This window comes from Narcine bancroftii, chromosome 2 (assembly GCF_036971445.1).
Source record: "Narcine bancroftii isolate sNarBan1 chromosome 2, sNarBan1.hap1, whole genome shotgun sequence".
Taxonomy (NCBI): domain Eukaryota; kingdom Metazoa; phylum Chordata; class Chondrichthyes; order Torpediniformes; family Narcinidae; genus Narcine; species Narcine bancroftii.
In genome coordinates this window covers 193,685,668-193,707,050 of record NC_091470.1, presented here as the reverse complement: position 1 = coordinate 193,707,050, position 21,383 = coordinate 193,685,668, and the positions used below count along the sequence as shown (strand labels likewise).

The 21,383-nt window shown below is 39.8% G+C and overlaps 1 protein-coding gene across 5 annotated transcripts in view; it reads left to right on the top strand.

Annotated features, from left to right (window-relative positions):
* The first annotated feature begins 1,381 nt into the window (after nt 1-1,381).
* The window catches only part of LOC138754875 (zinc finger CW-type PWWP domain protein 1-like), a 131,318-nt gene continuing 111,316 nt past the window's right edge, over nt 1,382-21,383 (top strand). The window contains exons 1-6 of one of the 5 annotated variants that reach the window (XM_069919815.1): nt 1,382-1,654; nt 2,394-2,466; nt 6,335-6,437; nt 11,551-11,590; nt 15,503-15,828; nt 20,192-20,285. In XM_069919815.1, the coding sequence (XP_069775916.1) occupies nt 11,572-11,590; nt 15,503-15,828; nt 20,192-20,285 (439 nt within the window). In that variant the 5' untranslated portion in view covers nt 1,382-1,654; nt 2,394-2,466; nt 6,335-6,437; nt 11,551-11,571. The remainder of the gene's footprint in view (nt 1,655-2,393; nt 2,467-6,334; nt 6,438-11,550; nt 11,591-15,502; nt 15,829-20,191; nt 20,286-21,383) is intronic. The other 4 variants (XM_069919811.1, XM_069919814.1, XM_069919812.1 and 1 more) reach the window with 4 other exon arrangements.

The following is a 21,383-nucleotide window of genomic DNA, read 5'->3' as shown; positions in this document are numbered from 1 at the left end:
ATTTTCCAGTCCTGTGCATTGGCACTTCCATAGCACGATCATTTTGATATTTAAATCTATCAATCTTTGTTTTGAATGCAAATGATAACTGAGGCTCTGCCATTTTCTGGGGTAGAGAATTCATTGTGAAAGAAAGAAATGTTGGACTGAAATGACCTCCCTCTCAGTTTGACTTGAAAATCCATTGGCCATTTCAAGGTCACCTGGGAATCCTTGACCTAACAAGTCCTTTGTTGCCCAGACTGCAGGTTTAAGATTATGGTCACCTGCACCAAGATGCAGTGGTCGAGGTTGTTTTGTGAGCCGACCAGTTAGATGTCTCAAGCATAGTATAAAACGTAAGTCACAGCACAAAAGAGCAAAGTCAGCATCAGTTTAAGGTGAGGGGATGAAAGTTTAGGGGTACTTTTTTTTTTACATAGAGTTGTTGGTGTCTGGAATGCATTGCCGGGGGTGATGGTGGAAGCTGGTACAATAGGGAGATTTAAACAACTCTTAGACAGGTCCATGGATGTAAGAGAAATAGAGGATTATGGGTGTGAGGGGGAAGGGTTAAATTAGAGTTAAAAAGACTGATGGAAAATTATGCTGGAAAAATTATAATGGGAGAATAGTTGGCAGAGGAATTGAATAAGTATTTTGCATCTGTCACTATGGAAGGCAAAAGCAGTATATCAGACTTTCAAGAGGTCAGGGAAGAGAGGTGAGTGCACAATCACCAAAGAGACGATGCTTGGGAAGCTGAAAGGTCTAAGGGTGGATAAGTCTCCTGGGCTAGATGGAACGCACCCTCGGTTTTTGAAAGAAGCAGTGGAAGAGATTGTGGAGGCACCAGCTATGTCAATACAGTAAAACTCCTAAAATCCGGACTGCTCGGGGATTGGTCTGGTCCGGATTTTCAGTATTCTCGGACAATACACCTGTGGCACTTAAGCACTGCACACACACGATGCACGCACACACACAAGAGCTGAGTTTTTGAAAAGTGTGGATTCTCTGGTGGTCCGGATTGCAACTGAGCATTGTGAAGGTCCAGATTCTCTGGTGGTCTGGATTCTCAGGCAGTCCAGGCTTATACTGTAGTCAGGGTATCAAAGGTTTTGGGAGATGACAGGGGAGTGGATAGGCTGAATGGCCTGCTTTTGCTCCTCTCTCGTGATTGCTGTGGAGTTGGTTTCCATTAGGTCGGCTAAACGTGATGGGCTGAAGGGCCTGTGCTCATTGCTTGCCTCTCCTTTCACCACCTCGCCAGGCTCCCTGCGCATGCGCCCTGGCTCGGCCAAAGGAGGCAGGGTGAGGAGGAGGAGGAGGTGAGGGTGAAGACGCGCCCGCTGATTGGCCCGCGGCGGCGGCCGAGCGAGCGAAGGCGCGAGCGGCCGGCCCTTTGTGCAGGCGCCCTCGTTGATTGGCCCGCGGCGGCTGGAAGTCGAAGGCGCGAACGGCCGGCCCTTTGCGCAGGCGCATGGGTAGTCGGTTGAACGGACGGGGTCGCTTGGATCAATGTCGGCGTCAAAACAAGGCTTAAAAAAACCCTCTAATTTCTCTCCTCACCTCCAAAACAAAAACCCTTCTTAGAATACAAACATCTGGAAATCAAAGCCCCACTCGTTCCACAGTGTGGAGATTGAATTGGGGGGAAAAGGCGTTAAAACTGGTAAATACTCCCCAGGTCTGGTGAATGGTGTCATTAAGTGGGGGAGAAAAGGCGCGGATAAAGTGATCCAAATATTAAAGTTAAATAGGTCATCTTCAGGTGGAAAGGGTAAAAACAGTACTGGGGAAGCTCAGCAGGTCAAACATTGTGCTTTATAGCCAAATGTACTTTATAGAGTAAAGGTAAAGGGATGTAATCAAGGTTTCAGGCCTGAGCCCTTCATTAAAGTATGAGCAAAACGTAGGTAGGTGCTGGGTACTTCATATAGCAAAAGTCAAAGTGCAAAATCAGTGTTGCAGGTTTGAGCTTTTCTAACTTTGTGAAGGGCTCAAGCCTGAAATGTTGCTTATGTCCTGATAGGACGATCTGAAACTTTAAAAAATTTCACCTTCGAATCGGGTCATCCTACCTTGACGGCGAAGTCTTGTCCTCCCACTGTTTTCCTCAGCTAATGAAGGTAAAACACTAAATTCTGCAGATACCATGATTGAAGTAAAAACACGATGCTGGAGAAACTCAGTAGGTCAAACAGTGTCCTTTATGTAGCAAAGATAAAGATGAACAACCAATATTTTGGGCTTGAGCAAAGGTATGAGCAAAATGTCGGCAGGCGCCCGAACAAAATGGTGGGGAGGAGCATGGTCCAACAGGCAGGCGATAATAGGTGGATAAGGGAGGGAGAGGCTGGCTCTGAATAGATAGGAAAGGAACCTCTCATCATTTTATTCACCTCTCTTAGGTCTCCCCAGATCCATCCTGTGCTCCCTATGTGGGCTCTTCATCGGAGAGACTGGAAGCAGACTGGGAGATCGGTGGGTACCTTTGTTCAGTCTGCATCAGTGACTCCCAGTAGCCAACTATTTCAATTTTGCGCCCCAATCCCACACTCACGTTTGTTCATGGCCTCATGTACTGTCCCACCAAGACTGTTCGTAAACTGGAGCAAAAGCACTTGATTTTCTGTCTGAGTACTCTCCAACCAGATGGCGTTAACATCAACTTCGATTTCTGCTAATCTACTCTGTTCTCCCTCCCTTCCCTTTCCCCTTCTTTCCTCCAGCTCTCCACCCCCTTCCCTCTCCATTTGCAGAACCACACTCCCTACTCCCTGTTTGCTGGTGTGCCCACCCTCCCTTACCCACCTATTACCTCCTACCTGTGGGACTGTCCTCCCTGCCCCCTCCACCATTTTGTTTGGACGCCTGCCAACATTTTTCCATTCCTTGATGAAGGGCTCAAATCCAAAACGTTGGTTATGTATTTTTATCTTTGCTGTCCCTACTGAGTTTCTCCAGCATCGTGTTTTTACTTCAACTATAATGTCTGCAGACATTTTGTGTTTCACTTCATCGTGTGGATAGGGTTATTTTTAAAAAATGGTTTATTGAGACCAGCCTGGTCAAAACTTGGGATAAAAGGGCTGAGGAATGGGAAAAGTGGTAAGAAATTGGGAGAAGCTGATGGATGTGGATGTAAATGCTGCAAGATTAAGGATTTTTTCTCTACAGTCATTGGGGAAAAAAATCCTCTCCAAAATTTCACTATGCCTTGGGAATGGATTTAACGTCTAAAACACAGACATGAAATAAATAACCAGGATCAAGGATAAATTATTTTAAACTGGAATAGTATCTATAAACAACAAATATATTGGAAATAGACTATAGGAGCAGAAATATGTTATTCAATCCACGTGTCTGATACTTGGATCAATAATTAGCTGAAAAAACAACAGGATTGATACCTTAAAGTTTGACAGATGGCCGTAAAACTTTTGGTTAAATGCTCTTTTGGTTAAAGAATAAAAGACTGTCTAAAAGACGGTAATGGTTGTAAAGCAGTGGGCTATTGTCAACACTAGATGGAGAAGAAATGGTAAATCAAGGATAAATACTTCAAATCTTTCACCAAAGCAGTAGATAATTACTTTAAAAAGCATCCTAAGTACAAGAAGAATGGATAAAGAATTCAAAAACAAGGAGATAAATATTGTACACCCAGGTGCATTAGTATCTAAAGAAAGTGCAAGTCTCTCAAAGACAATAGGATAAATGCCTCAAAATATGAAATAAATAGGAAGAATCTAAAAGAAACCTGAAAATTATTTCAAAACTCTATTTTGAAGAGACGTTTAGAAAAGATAGGGCTTAAAAAGATATGGTCATAGTCTTCACAAATAGGATTAGTATAGATGGGAACAAAGATTGGAATGGATGTGCTGGGGTGAAGGACTTGTTCCTGTGTTGTATGACTCTCTGATGACGTTGGGTAGATTAGAATCTGAAAATTGGATAGATGTGTCAATGGTTAATGCTCCATAAACAAATATCTCCAGAGCAAATGGATGCTTAACCATCAAACTAAGATTCTTCAAACATAATGCAAAATACTCTCAAAGTCGAAAGATGGATCAAGACAAGAATACTTCCAAAAGTAATGTCAAAAGGATAAATATGTCAAAAGATGTTGGAAAAATGTTTTAGAGTCTGTGACAGAATATATGGAGGTATTTGGGCGATAAATTGGGAAAGGTTTGTTAGAGCAGGTCACAAACACTTTAAAACACAGGATTTTTGCAAGAGTGCTCAGAGACTTATGATGGATTGTTATTTGCAAAAGGCAACAAATGTAACAACAGGCAGTGGCAGCTTTGTCTTGAAAAGCATTTAGTCTGGAAGGTCATGTGATCTTTGCAGGCAGAGCAGAAAAAACAGACTTTGCTCTCAGAGTTGGAGGGAGGGAGTGAGTGAGAGAGAGGAGAGACATAGACATTGGTTCCAGAGGGACAAGCTGGCAAGCTTTGGAAGATGGCCTGGTCAAAGGAGAGGACTGGCTGTCCGATGTTTCCCTTGGAATAGGAGAAACAGAAATGAACTCTGGTGACCTGAAAGAAAAGTTATCATCTGGAGAACCCTGAGAGGGAAAATTTTGTCAGCAAGATACTGGAGTGGCTGATTAAAAAGGAATCAGTTGTGGATGTCCAGGAACAAGAAAAACTCTCTGAGAACCAACAAGAACCTTCCTGAGTGGTAACCATTTACCTGTTAAGCACCAAAGCCTGGTGAACTTTATTAATGTTAACTTCTGTACACGGTATAAACATTGCCTGCAACCAGTGAGATTGGACTGTAAACCAAAGAACTTTGCTGAACTTACACACACGTGCGCTTAGAATTAGAAGGGGGTTAAGTTAAGTTAAAGTTTGATTCTATTTTCATGTTCAAAGATAATTAAGAGCAACTTTTGTTTAAGTAACCCTTTGTTGTGGTGAATATCTATGGCTGCTGGGTTTTGGGGTTTGACGACAACATAATGGGATAATTGCTGGACCAGTAGATTTTATGGACAATTGAATATTACTCCTATTACTATCTCAACATGTTGTGTGGCCTCAGCTTCAATGCCATGCTTTTCAAGGATAAATTAAGGAGGATGCCAATGTGCCATCTTGTGAGAATCTTTGTGGCAGGTGCAAACTCAGATCAGCCTTGGAATATTGTGTACCAGAATCTAACTCTCAACTAGTACAGCAGAACACCATCTTGCTGCATCTTTTTAGCTTTAAACCATGGAAAGGTAAAAACCTAAAAACATTACAATGGAATCTACCTGTAAAGTAATGGTCACATGTAACATTTCATGGAGTAGTATATTAAGTTTAGATCACCAAAGAAACAGTGAGAAACCTAGAATATAGTTTAATATTTAGTTCAGTCACTATAAATCAGCGGGCTGATGCTATCCTCAATGGGGATAAGTAGCGATAATAAAACAGTGTGACCTCATTCGTTTTCATCAACTACATGCTGCGTGTGTATGATAATAGTACCTAGTGTTGGTGCAAACTCATTACATGCTAGATAATTTGAAGATTGATCAGCGATGTTTTGCAGAAAAAAATATCCTTGTAATTTTCTCCTGTTTTCCAACCCTGCTCCCCCCATGATTTGCATTTCTCTTTTTTTGGCTTCTTGCATTTATCGGATTTTAATTGTTTTGTTGTGGTCTTGCCATTGACTGCAGGGACTTCCTGCCCTGGAATTTTCTAATTAAACCGTCTATCTATCTATCTCCTCCTGTGTAACTGCCACTGAGAGTATGCCTTTAAGGGCCAATACTTTAGTTTGAATACTGCATCATAGTCAGGACGTATGGATATGGGTGAAGGGCCCTGGGGAATCACTTAAATCCTGTTCTGTTATTTGTTGCTGTAAACAACCTGGATTTTGGCTAATTTTGTGATTTTTTTTTTTCTTTATTTTGTTTGTTGGTGACCCTGACTGAATATTAGCACTAAATTCAACCATATGGCTTCCAAATTTTTAACCTATTTGCCCCGATATCCACCTTCACTGACACTAAATGCCTTGTATATTTCTGTCTATGGGTTGTGATTGCTTCAGAAAATTCAATCAAATCCAACACACCTATTTATTTATTTATCATAAATTGCATCATCAGGCAGCTATGAATTTTTAGAAAATGGTGAAGCTTTTCAGTCATGTCAAGAAATCACTGAGCAAGAAAATTGAAGACTGATCTATAGAGCAAAGTGGATAAGAGAAAATGGATTATAAGTTCAAAAAGTTATGTCAAGAGCTGTGATTCGTCACTTAAATATCAAATTAGTTTTAAATTGTGTAAAGATGATAACTTTAGACTTTATTTCTTTGCCTACAGGACAGTGTGCATGAGAGAAGACTGAGTTTACCATTTGTTAACTGCAAGCTTTACATGAACTGAATTACATTGTTCAGAGAAGGGACCATGAAAGATTTTGAAGGTGCGATTTTGCTCAAAACTTTAGATTTTGTACATTAATATTTTATGCATGATGTATTGAATCTTGTGGTTTAATAACGAAACAGGGTAATTCAGATTTAAGTGTATAGGAATGAGATGGTTGAGTGGTGTCACAACAACAACCTTGCAGCCAACTTTAGCAAAACTAAGGAATTAATTGTGGACTTCAGGAAGGGGAAGCCAGGAGAACACAAATCAGTTCTCATCAAGGAGTTGGCAGTGGAGAGGGTAAAGAGTTTCAGATTCCTGGGTGTCAACATCTTTGAAGACATATTGTGGGGTCATCATATTGATGCAATCATGAAGAAGCTTGTCGGTGGCTAAATTTTGTGAGGTATTTGAGATTTGGTATGTTGCCAAAGGCTCTTGCCACTTCTATAGGTGTACCAGAGAGCTTTCTGACTGGTTGCATCACTGTCTAGAATGGAGGTGCCAATGCACAGGACAGAAAAAGGCTACAGAGGGTTGTAAACTCGGCCAGTGCCATCACAGGCACCAGTCCTCTCCATTAAGGACATCTTTGAGAGGCGGTGTCTCACGAAAGTAGCTTCTATCCTCAAGGGCCCCACCATCCAGGACCTGCCTTCTTACTGATACCATCAGGAAGGAGGTAGGGGAGCCTGAACATCCAATGGTACAAACAGCTTCTTACCCCTCAGTCATCAGATTTCTGAATGGACAATTAACCTAAAGACACAACCTCAATTTTTTTTCTTTTTGTACTAATTATTTATTTTTAAATACAGGTATTTATGGAACTAGCAACATTTTCACCTGCAATGCACAATTCTTCTGGCTATCCATCCCATAGGATGGTGATAGTTCCTTTCAGTCAGTTTGTGGGGTTTTATATGGGGATACCCCATTCCTCAGAAAGGAACAGCGTGTGCATGAATGGATTTAGATGAGTAGGGGTTGCACCGGTCCAGACCCACCTTCTTGACATCCTCTCCCAGACCTGTTTAGTTCCCGACCACTTGACCATGGCAACAGGTAGAACTAGGTTACATGGTACCAGTAGCAGTCAGACATGTGATCTAACCATAAATGCGCAATACTACTGCTGCAAAATAACAAATTTTGTGACTCGTTCATAACAATAAACCTGATTCTGATTCTACTGTAAGTGATCACTGGTAGAAAGAGAGAATGGTTGTTCTCCACTGATTCACATCTCAATGAGAAAGGGAGGCAGCCAATGGAAATCTGGTCCTCAGGTACCCAATCTTTAGTGAGATGGAACCAGCATAGAGAAAAAATGGCTCATGATTAAAATCTGACCTACAGCACCTGGTGTTCCTAGGTGGTCTTCCCTCTAAGTACTGACCAGTCCTGAGCCTGCTTAGCTTCCGAGGCAGGCTCCATGGGCCGGATGGCCTCCTCCTACTGCTATTTCTTATGTAGTTGTTCAAAGGACTCACAAAACAGCAAATTCATTTGATTTTCTAGGAAAAGTATACTAAGGAGCAAGCTTGAAAACATACAGGAGTGCATACATTGACTTTTGATCACCCTTTAAGGATTGGACCACAGCTGCTATGGATCAGCAACTCTGTGGAATTTCATGCTTTGGTTTGGAATTGTTGTTTTGAAATACAAAACTGAAATCTGACCAAAACCTGGTCTGAGCATAGAATCCAAACCCAGACCTTGTCCCACCACATATATAACTTTTTCCAGAGTTGAGTTGGGAATGATAGGGTCAAGGCTGGAAAAAGTTGTAAGTAGTGAGGCAATTGCATATTCTCTATCAGCTTCAATTTCTCTGCTGTGGATTTTTTTTACAAGACAAAATGTGGAATGCTTAGCATCAGTTTTTGGACTTGATTATTTTTGGAATCTACCACATTATCAATAATGGTAAAGTTATAACTGAGAATGTCTGGATTCTTGGGTGGTCCTGACTTTTGGACTTGTACTGTATTACATGACAATAAAGGAATTTTGGATCTTGAAATCACCAGTAGCTTGTCAATGTTCACTTTATGAAAATTGTTATTTTAAATTTTGCCATACAGCACAGTAACAGACCATTTCGGCCCATGAGTCCATGCTGCTCAATTCACACCCATTTAACCTGCATCCCCAGTACCTTTCGAACGGTGGGAGGAAACCAGAGCCCCTGGGGAAAACACACACAGACACAGGGAGAACATACAAAGTCCTTACAGACATCGTGGGATTCGAACCCTGGTCCTGATCACTGGTGTTGTAATGGCATTGTGTTAACCACTGTGCCAACTGTGCCGCCCTGTAACAGTAAGGTAATACCTATCTCAAAAAAGAGCTTTTAATTATTTGTACTTGTTTTTCTCAAGAACTGAGGAAACTATGCTGCATTGATAATCTTTAAAAAAAATTTTTTCATTTTTCACACTATGAACCATATTAATCAAAATACATTTCCCTCTTGAATATACACAGTGGCATTTTCCTACCCCCCCTCCTTCCCACCCCCCTCCAAACACATTAAATGTTCAACATACACAATACAATACACCCATTAAGCAATGTCATCACACAATGAAAATAAACAAGAAAATTGTGTCGTCTACTTTTATACACTGGGTTAGTTCATTTTGTCTTCTCATTCTATCATTTTACGGGGTGGAGATCCGCTGTAGGCCCTCTCTGTTGTGTTACATGCACGGTTCCCAAATTTGTTCAAATAATGTGACTTTATTTTTTAAATTATATGTTATTTTTTCCAATAGAATACATTTATTCATTTCCATGTACCATTGCTGTACTCTCAGGCTCTCTTCTGATTTCCAGGTTGAAATTATACATTTTTTTGCTGCAGCTAAGGCTATCATAATAAATCTTTTTTGTGCTTCATTCAGTTTAAGGCCTAATTCTTTACTTCTTATATTACTTAGAAGAAAGATCTCTGGATTTTTTGGTGATTTTTGCTTTTTGTGATTTTATTTAATACCTGATTTAGATCTGCCCAAAATATTTTCACTTTCTCACATGCCCAAATTGCATGTACTGTTGTTCCCGTTTCCTTCTTACAGCGAAAACATCTATCTGATAATGTTGGATCCCATTTATTTAACTTTTGGGGCGTGATATATAGCCAGTGTAACCAATTATATTATATCATGCAAAGCCTTGTATTTATTATATTAGTTTATTAGTTCCGGAGCATAACTTTTCCCATATTTCATTTTTTATCTTTATGTTTAGATCTTTTACCACTTTTGTTTGGGTTTATAGCTTATTTCATCATTTTCATTCTCTTGCAGCTTAATGTACATGTTCGTTATAAATCTTTTAATTATCATTGAGTCTGTAATCATATATTCAAAGCTGCTTCCTTCTGGTAATCTTAGTCTGCTTCCCAATTTGTCCTTTAAGTAGCTTTTCAGTTGGTGGTATACAAACATAGTACCATGAGTTATTCCATATTTGTACTTCATTTGTTCAAAAGATAATAAATTATTTCCCAAAAATTTTCTATTCTTTTAATTCCTTTTCTTTCCCATTCTCTAAAGGAAAGGTTATCTATTGTGAAAGGGATTAGTTGATTTTGCGTCAATAATAATTTTGTTAGTTGGTAATTTGTTTTTTTCTTTCTACGTGAATCTTCTTCCAAATGTTGAGCAGATGGTGCAGTACTAGTGAACTTCTATATCGCACCAGTTTTTCATCCCACTTATAAAGTATATGTTCTGGTACCTTCTCCCCTATTTTATCTAGCTCTATCTTGGTCCAATCTGGTAGATATCTTATTTGTGCTGCTGTATAATAATTTTTAAAGTTTGGTAGCTGCAAACCACCTTGTTTGTATCATTCTGTTAATTTATCTAGTGCTATCCTTGGTTTCCCCCCTTTCCATAAGAATTTCCTTATTATTCTCTTTAGTTCATTGAAGAATTTCTCTGTTAAGAGAATTGGTAACGATTGAAATAGGTATTTTATCCTTGGGAAGATATTCATTTTAATGCAATTTACCCATCCATCAGTGTTAGTGGTAAATCTTTCCAAAGTTCTAAGTCATCTTGTAATTTCTTCATTAATGGCTGATAATTTAATTTGTATAGATGGCCTAGATTATTATCTAATCTAATACCTAGATATCGGATTACTTGTTTTTGCCATTTAAATGGTGATTCTTTTTTAAACTTTGTGTAATCTGCATTATTCATTGGCATTGCTTCACTTTTATTTGCGTTGACCTTGTACCCCGATATTTCTCCATATTCCTTCAATTTCTTATGTAATTCTTTTATTGATAATTCTGGTTCTGTTAAGTATACTATGATGTCATCTGCAAATAGACTGATTTTATAGTCCTTCTCTATTATTTTCATCCCTTTTATTTTATTTTCTGTTCTTATCAGTTCTGCCAATGGTTCTATTGCTAAAGCGAACAGTGAGGGAGATAGTGGACATCCCTGCCTAGTTGACCTGCTTAATTTAAATTGGTTCGATATATATCCATTTACTGTCACCTTCGCCATTGGACCCTTATATAATGCTTTAATCCAATTAATATATTTCTCTGGTAGGTTGAACCTCTGTAATACTTTGAATAAATAATTCCATTCTACCCTGTCAGAGGCTTTCTCTGCATCTTAAGCAACAGCCACTGTTGGCGTCTTATTTCCTTGTACTGCATGGATTAAGTTAATGAATTTACAGACATTGTCCGTTGTTCGTCTTTTCTTAATAAATCCAGTTTGATCTAGTTTTACTATTTTTGGTGCACAGTCGGCCAATCTGTTTGCTAATTGTTTTGCTATTATTTTATAATCTGAATTAAGTAGAGATTTTGGTCTATACGATGCTGGTGTTAGTGGATCCTTCCCCATCTTTGGTATTACTTTAATTATTGCTGTTTTACATGAATCTGGCAAGTTTTGTGTTTCTTCTATCTGGTTCATTACTTCCAGGAGAGGAGGAATTAGTAACTCTTTAAATGTTTTATAGAATTCTATTGGGAGTCCGTCCTCCCCAGGCGTTTTATTGTTCGGTGGCTTTTTTAATATTTCTTGTATTTCCTCTGTTTCAAATGGTTTTATCAATTTGTTTTGCTCCTCTTCTTGCAATTTTGGTAGTTATTTTGTCTTCTTTCCCTTTGTTCTCAGTTCGGTATTGCACTGAACACAATGACTGCAGCAAGTAATGGTAGGTTATGCACGAGTATCTCATTATGAACTTGAAGGGGATCTACCAGGTGTAAGCACCAGATTTTGTTTGATTTGTTTATATATGTTTGTTGACAACCAGTGTGCTTGCTTGTGCCATTCTAAATAAGATAGACCTCCTCGACCATTACCAAATAACTTTGACTAGGTCTGCTAGGATGAGGAAAGTATTCAGTTTGACAATTATGTCATTGTGCTGAAATGGGCCAGGGTTAATTCCCACATCCATGCATCTCTGGAACTTTACTTCTTCAAGAGTCATTAGGAAGTGCATATAAAGTGTAGATAGCTCTGGAGATCTAAATGGTTCAGAAAGTAAACAGAATAAACTTACTCCAAATGGCACTCAGCATAACAGAACGTTAACCTAAACCGAGGCCACCTGAAAACTGGAGGAATAACACCTAATCTTGCATCTGATAGAATTAACATCGACTTTTCTGGTTTCTGTTAAGCTCCTCCCCTGTCTCTTACACTCTCTCTCTTTCCCTAGCCCTTTGTCTCCTTTTTTCAAGTTCCCCCCTTCCCTCTCCATTCAGAGAACTACCCCCTCCCTCTATAATTTCTCAGCATTTTTCTTTTGCCCTCCCACTCATATCACCTGTTAACCTATGCTCCTCCTCCTGCCTCCTCTTCCCTCCTTCCCAACCTTTATATTCAGGCCTATTGCTTAATCGAAAGACTCGGGCCCAAAATGTTGGTTATGTATCTTTGTTTCCCATGGATGGTGGATGACCTGCAGAGATTCTTCAGCATTTTTGTGCATTAAATTCCAATCACAGCACCTGCAGACTTTCTTGTTTAACACTTTTTCTAAGAAATTTTAAAAAAATAATTCCCAATTAACTGTACAGTATTTCAATGTGTTTATGTAACACATTTAAATAAAATCTAATTCACAATATATAATATACAGTTCCACTATTTAGATTACTTCTCAAATTTTTTTCATTTTTCAGTTAAGATCAAAAAATTTAATAAAAATCTTGCTGATCAAAATAATCTTTCCTCAAAACTAAATAAACAGATTCCGAGCAGATATTTTTATTTTGTACACTTTTACAGAGAGTGGTAATTAATTTTTACATCCTTTCTATTTCCACCTTCTTGTTTGCCTCTTTTTAACAGTCTTCTTTCTTCTTTGGCTTGGCTTCACGGACGAAGATTTATGGAGGGATATGTCCACGTCTGCTGCAGGCTCGTTGGTGACTGACAAGTCCGATGTGGGACAGGCAGGCACGGTTGCAGCGGTTGCAAGGGAAAATTGGTTGGTTGGGGTTGGGTGTTGGGTTTTTCCTCCTTTGTCTTTTGTCAGTGAGGTGGGCTCTGTGGTCTTCTTCAAAGGAGGTTGCTGCCCGCCGAACTGTGAGGTGCCAAGATGCACGGTTGGAGGTGATATCAGCCCACTGGCAGTGGTCAATGTGGCAAGCACCAAGAGATTTCTTTAAGCAGTCCTTGTACCTCTTCTTTGGTGCACCTCTGTCTCGGAAGCCAGTGGAGAGCTCGCCATAGAACACGATCTTTGGAAGCCGATGGTCCTCCATTCTGGAGACGTGACCCACCCAGCACAGTTGGGTTATCCAACTGCACGAAAACCAACAAGGTCAGGTCAGATACAGCAATGAGCTCTCCGAACCCTGCTCCATTGATAACGGCGTGAAGCAAGGCTGTGTCCTCACACCAACCCTCTTTACTATCTTCTTCAGCATGATGCTGAAACAAGCCATGAAAGACCTCAACAATGAAGATGGTGTTTACATCCGGTACCGCACAGATGGCAGTCTCTTCAATCTGAGGCGCCTGCAAGCTCACACCAAGACACGAGCAATTTGTCCGTGAACTACTCTTTGCAGACGATGCCGCTTTTAACAGTATGAATGATTTAATTAACAGAATGTTAAATGTACAATGGGATGCAAGTTTTATTTATGTTGTTGAAATGTCTCTTTATTTAGACTGATTAAAGATAGTGGTAGGAGGAGGATTGTATGGTTCTTTTTTTAAAATAATTTTTTATTTTTCACACTATAAAGCATATCAACCAAAATATGTACAAATGTTTCTCATTAAATCTACACAGTGACCTTTTCCCACTTTTTTCCCCCTTCCCTCCCTCTCCCCTTCCCACCCCCCTCCAAAACCAATAAATATTCAACATATACAATACAATAAAACAATGTCTTCACACAAAGGAAAAGCAAACAAGAAAAATGTGTCATCTACTTTTACACACTAAATCAAATCGTTTTGTCTTCTTATCATTTTAGGAGATGGATGTCCGAGGCAAGCTCTCTCTGTTATGTTCCATGTACGGTTCCCAAATTTGTTCAAACAATGTGACTTTATTTTTTATATTATGTTATTTTTTCCAATTGAATACATTTATTCATTTTTTTTCCATGTACCATTGTTGTACTCTCAGGCTCTCGTCCATTTTCCAAGTTGTTACTTCTTATGTTACTTAAAAGAAAGATCTCTGGATTTTTTGGTATGTTGTTTTTTTTAATACCTGATTTGGGTTGTATGGTTCTTGTTCCTGTCCTGTCATTGAAGAAATTGCAGTTGATCCTTACCTCAACATCATTTCCCATCTGATCTCTAAATCAGTTGATCAGTACTGAAAACCTATTAATGTCAGTCAAATATAATTAATTATTCATCTAGAACTCTCAAAGACTGAGAATGATTATGACATTTCATAATCTGAGATCTTGATGATGTTACTACTTGTTTTTAAATTTAATTTTTAAAAAATTATAAATGCAGTATGGTAACAAGCCCTTTTGGCCCATAAGCCTTTTCCTCCCAAATACAACCAATTGACCTACAACCCTTGGTATGTATTGCAATAGAGGTAAAGTCAAGGGGGGAAATTGGAGGATAGAATATAAATTGAACGGTATTATCATAAGACGAATATAACAAAGTAAGCATAACACAAGTATATTGAGTCAACATTTTCAAGTGAAGCATGATTTTATACATTTCCCGACATAACTTGTATTAGATGGGAGGTATTTCTGTATTTTTAAAATTTTAACAGCTATTCTGCTGTGATGAACTGAATTTAAAAATTACAGAAGGATATTGTGGATCTTTTGAGCACTTTAGTTTATGCTTTTCTAATTTGCTTTTGGCTCAAGATACTGATTTTTCTTGGATACAAACATTGCTATTTATGTGTACCTTGCCTAAACATAGTACAGTAAGATCTTCATTATCCGGCAGTCAATCAACTGGAAACACAAACAACCTTGTAAGTTACGAGGATTACGTGATTAAAGTGGTTTACATAATTAGAAACCACAATACTGATTTTTTTCAAATTACTTTACATTTTGCACTGCCTTTTGTCTTTTAAATTGTGTATTCTTAGTGCAGGTGCATTAGTTGGGTATTATAGGAGTGAGTCTCAGTCAACTGGAAAATTTGCATTTCTGCTTCTATGATCTCCTTAGGTGCTGGATAATGGGGATTTTATTTACCTCCAAAATGATTCTCTGGTTAAAATGAGCAAACTGCATTGATGAGGAATCAGTCCTTAATTTATTTTGGCCTGTAATTTCGGCTGATTTGAAGTGTAGATTTGGAGATTCATTTGTTTAACCAGCTATTTTGCTGTTGACTTTAATGTTTCAAGAAAGAAACAAATGTTATAGTATTAATCAAAGCTAAGGGCTTTTACTCTTGTCAGCTTGGGTGTTCCCAACTTCCACATACACTTGTTAAAATTTCCTTTCTTCTTTCTAGCTTTCCTTCCTGTGTTTTGGGGAAATGGTTACACTTAAGTGAGGATCCAGAGTGCACTGTGGTCTTATCAAACTGCATTATTTTCTTAGAATGATTCCTGGAAAACCTAAAAATAATAATCTCAAAACTTTTGAAAATGCAGGTATTGAGAAAGGCGAAAAGAAAAGTGAAAGCACCGTGGCTCCCACTGGGAAGGAGATCCTAAAAGTGAAGAGGAAGAATTCTGCCACTGTGATGAAGGGCCAGAATGGAGAAAGTACAGAAGAGCCATGTCTAGATACAGAAAGGAAAGACCAGAAGAACTTTGCACTAAAACAAAAGAAAGCCATCCTAGAACAAAATCAGGTCAAGACACGTCTTGATGAAGGCTGTGTGAATAAAATCGTAAAAATGAATACCGGTAATAACACTGAAGAGAAATATAAACAGAAGACCAAATGTATTGGCGGCAGGGCTAAAACAAACAAGGTGTGGTTATGATATATGTCATCACTATTACAGTTCCAATGACCCAAATTTGAATCCTGTCTGTAAGGAGTTTGTATGTTCTCCCCTAGTCCGCATAGGTTTCCTTCGGATGCCCAATGTGTTCTCCCACCCTTCAAAAAGAAAACACTAAGTTTGTAGATTAATTGGTGTATTTGGGTGACACTGTCTCGTGCACCGGAAGGCCCTGTTGCCGAGTTCTATGTCTAAACTTAAATTTTTGGATTGATTAAAGTATCTGTGCTTTTACTCTCCCTGGATTATAGCATGGAAACTGGCCCTGTTGACCAAACTAGTCTCATTTGCCTTCATTTGGTGCATATCACTCTCAACCTTTCCTAACCATGTTACTGTTTAAATGCCTTTTGAACATTCCAATTGTCCCAGCTTCCACCACTTCCTTTGGCAGCTTGTTCCACATACTGTGTGAAGAAGGTACCCCTGATCTTCCTTTTAAATATTTCTCCTCTCACCTTCAATCTTTGCCCTCTAGTTTTAGATTCATCCATTTTGGGAGAGGGGAAAGGTTAGAACAGTTTAACTTATCTATGCCCTTCATGATTTTATAAACCTCTATAAGACCAGCTGTTAATCTCCAAAGATCTAAGAGAAAAGTCTCAGCTGATCCAGCCTTTTCTTATCATTAAAACTTCCCAGTATTGGCAACATACTTGGGAATCAGGACTTGTTCCAGAGTAACAGCTGGGAGACCAAGACTGTGCACCATTTGCAGTCCCAATAACTTCCTGTATAGTTGTAACATAACTACCCTGGTCCTGTACAGGTCCTGATTGATCAAGGCAAGTGTGCCAAAAGCAGCCTACATCGCCCTGTACTTGTGTTGCCACTTTCAAGGAACTATATTCCTCTATCCCACACTTCCCCTCCCCCCACAAAGTCTCGTGTTCTGAAATACTTCCCAAGGCCCTATGTTTACCATGCAAGTCCTGCCCTGGTTTAACCTTCTAAAGTGCAACACCTAAATTTCATCTACCATTCCTTGGCCCACTTTCCTAGTTCATCTGGATCCTGTTGTAATCTTGGGTAACCTTAATTGTTCACAATTACTGCAAACTTACTAACATTGCTATGATATGAAATGGTTAGGTAGAGAACATTTTAAAACAATTGATGGTTAAGCTAAAAGAAGACATCAAGATTACGAAGTGAGGAGCTAACTGTGGGAAAATGAAAAAACCTTGAAGTGGCACTGCTGTATTCAAACATTTAACATAACATATAACATAACAATTACAGCACGGAAACAGGCCATTAGGCCCTTCTAGTCCGCACCGAACCAAACACCCCTTTCTAGTCCCACCTCCCTGCACAATGCCCATAACCCTCCATCTTCTTCTCATCCATATACCTGTCCAACCTTTTCTTAAATAATACAATTGACTCCGCCGCCACTATTTCTCCCGGAAGATCATTCCACACGGCTACCACTCTCTGAGTAAAGAAGTTCCCCCTCATGTTACCTCTAAACCTCTGCCCCTTAATTCTTAACTCATGTCCTCTTGTTTTAATCTTTCCTCCTCTTAACGGAAATAGTCTATCCACATCCACTCTGTCTATCCTTTTCATAATCTTAAATACTTCTATCAAATCCCCTCTCAACCTTCTACGCTCCAAAGAATAAAGACCTAATCTGTCCAATCTCTCCCTATACTCTAGATTCTTAAACCCAGGTAACATTCTGGTAAACCTTCTCTGCACTCTCTCCACTCTGTTTGTATCCTTCCTATAATTAGGCGACCAGAACTGCACACAGAACTCCAAATTAGGCCGCACCAACGTCTTATACAATCTCAACATCACCTCCCAACTCCTATATTCCATGCAATGATTGCCTTGATTACTGTACTTAATGAGTTAATTTTGGTTTCTCGTGGCCCTTCCATTACATAGAAACATAGAAGATAGGAGCAGGAGTGGGTCATTCGACCCTTCGAGCCTGCTCCGCCATTCAACGAGATCATGGCTGATCTTTAAGTTCAGTACCCCGTCCCCGCCTTCTCTCCGTAACCTTTAATACCCTTATACTGAAGAAATATATCTAATTCCCTCTTAAATATATTTAATGAACATGCCTCTACTGCCCTCTGTGGCAATGAATTCTACAGATTCACCACCCTCTGGGTAAAGAAATTCCTCCTCATCTTGGTCCTAAATGGTTTGCCTATTATCCTCAAACCATGGCCCCGGGTTCTGGATTTTCCCATCATTGGAAACATCCCATCTGCATCCATTCTGTCCAGTCCTGCCAGAATTTTATATGTCTCTATGAGATCCCCTCTCAATCTTCTAAACTCCACTGAGTACAATCCCAATTTGCACAATCTTTCCTCATAAGTCATTCCTGCCATTCCAGGTATCAGCCTGGTGAATTGCCTCCGCACTCCCTCCATTGCAAGAACATCCTTCCTTAGATAAGGTGACCAAAACTGCACACAATACTCCAGGTGTGGTCTCACCAAGGCCCTGTACAGCTGCAGTAAGGTATCCTTGTTCCTATACACTCAAACCCTCTTGATATGAAGGCTAACATACCATTTGGCTTTTTAACCGCCTGCTGTACCTGCATGCTCGCCTTCAGAGACTGGTGTACAAGTACCCCTAGGTCTCTCTGCACTTCCCCATCTCTTAATCTATTGCCATTCAAATAGTAATCTGCCCTCTGGTTTGTATTACCAAAGTGGATAACCTCACATTTATCCACATTGTAGTGCATTTGCCATGTATCTGCCCAGTCCCTCAATTTATCCAAATCACACTTCCTGACCCCCTCTTCCGTGCACACAACCCCTCCTAGCTTAGTGTCATCTGCAAATTTGGAGATATTACATCCAATCCCCTCATCCAGATCATTAATGTAAATTGTGAACAGCTGGGGTCCCAGTACAGATCCCTGTGGCACCCCACTGGTCACCGCCTGCCACTCAGAAAACGAGCCAATTTATCCCAACTCTCTGTCTTCTACCTGCCAGCCAGTTCTCAATCCACATCAATACTTTGCCCCCAATCCTATGAGCCTTGATTTTGTAAGCCAGTCGTTTATGCAGGACCTTATCGAAGGCCTTTTGGAAGTACCATAGGCAATGGAACCTGTTTGAACTATATAGAAATTTGTATGAATTAATTTCAAGACAGGTTTAGTGCTGATCATGCCAATGTCGCCACTGTGATCTACAGGTTCCCATTCTGGTCGCAAAAAATCCTGACTGAGTAATACTATTCTTTCATCATTATTTGGTCTAAGTCCTGGAATTCCCTCCCCAGAATTACCTTCACCTGAAAGTAAAAATTCTATAATCCAATATGTTAGACTTGACAGATGCCAGTTAAGCAATAATGCTCATTAATTTGATGTAGTCTGGAAATACCCCTAATAATGTTTTCAATCAGTATATTGTCTTGTCAATCTTGTGTACATATCTCTTTGGCGTGGCTTCGCGGACGAAGATTTATGGAGGGGGTAATGCAATAAATTACATTCACAGTCAATTAAATAATGGGGAAATTATGATCAACTCCTGGACCCATAGTACTGTCATACTGGACGACGGCTGGTGTCACCCCCAGGTCCACGTGGTCTCCGTGTTCATTGGCCATTTTGTAGGCCAGTCTGCATCTTCGTATGTGGGCCACTACACTGTCATACTTTGAAGAAGGGCTCAGGCCTGAAACGCCGGTTACATATCTTTACCTCCTATGGACGCTGTGAGATCTGCTGAGTTCCTCCAGAATTTCTGTTTTTACTATAGTACTATCCCACAGTTGACTTAAGAACTCATTCAGTGTTGTCCCTCAGTCTTATCCTAATGTCACCACGGAGGCTTGCTCAGCACTGTCCTATCGTGGGACCAAGATCTCCCTTAGCCTTTCTCACAAGCTCTATCAACCTCCCCAGATTTCAGCTTTCCTCAGCTCTGACCAGATGTTGGCTTGTGAGCTTCCTCATTGTTCCAGCATCTGACGTATGGTTCTCTTTATGCTGCCCTTAAGATGGCCTTGGTGCTCCCTTAGCACAGGCCTAATGTTACCCCAGCAGGTCCCTCATAACTCTCTCAAGGCAGTCATTGTTTCTCCATATGCCATCTAATGTTAGTTCGGTGCTCACTCAGCAGTCCTGATGTTGCCTGTGAAGCGCTGGTCTCTAGAGAGTGCTGGTTGGTTTACTGGACTTTTATTGTGATTATAACCAAAGAATTTTATACCTTTCCATAAAACATTTTTTTTGTTGAATGATTTATTCCATAACAGCTGTAAATATTTGTGTGTAATCCTGCAGTGTATTTTATTGAATTATTTTCTAAACCATTGCATTTGCTTGTCTTTCCAGGAGATTCCAACACTCAGTGACAGTCAGTATGAAAAACTGTTCCAGTCTGTCATAGATAAGTCTCTGGAGGACTCCATAGGTATTGTACCAAATGGTATAGTAGTTAGGTTGGCTTGCATCTAAATCAAGTTAAGTTTATTGTCATCTGATATTACAAGAACAACCTGATGAAACAGTGTTCTCTGGTCCTCGGTGCAAAACATGCAGACACACAACCAGACATGCATACATACAGACAGACAGAACATATACAGGACAAGTATTCATCTATACAAAAAAAAATTGTTTTGTACACATGAGAGTCTCAGATGGTTAGTTGGTGCTGTTCCTTTGATTGTTCAGCATTCTCATTGCCTGTGGGAAGAAGCTGTTCCTTAGCCTGGTGGTGTTGGCTCTGATCCTCCTGTATCTCTTCCCCGATGGGAGCAGCTGAAAGATGTTATGTGTGGAAGGGCTCCTCTTCAGACAACAACATTGATGGGGGGTGTGGTGGGGGGAGACTCCAGTGATCCAGAGGTCTCTGGAGCAGCCATTCTCAACTTTTTTTTCCGGCTCTGTCCCCCCACAAGACTCTGTTCAAAGTTTATGTGCCCGCTTCCCTGTGAAAAATTCGTTTATTCTCTGCTTCTCTCCTACCACCTGCATAAAAAGCAAAAATATATTATATGAGGTGAAAAGAAAACAAATGTGATGTGGCGCATAGGACAAGAGGACACAACTTCAGGGTTGAAAGTTGTCCGCATAGAACAGAGATGTGGAGGGATTTCTTCAGCCAGAGGGTGGTGAATCTGTGGAATTTGTTGCCAAGGGCAGTTGTGGAGGCCGGGTCATTGGGTGTATTTAAGGCAGAGATTGATAGGTTCTTGATTAGCCAGGACATAAAAGATTATGGGGAGAAGGATGGGCAGTGGGGCTGAGTGGGAAAATGGATGAGCTCATGATTGAGTGGTGGGCAGACTCAATGGGCTGAATAGCCTATTTCTGCTCCTCTGACCTGTGGTATTATAATTAATAATTCACTGTCAAAATTGTATTCATAATAATTAAACATGTCAATGTACCATTTAATTATGGAAGAAAAACAAGTAGTCCTAGTTTATGTTAAGAGGAATTTAAAATCAAGTCCATATACTGTACCATTTTGACTTCTGGTTTGCATTCTGAGCTTGTTAATGTAATTAAATAATTAACT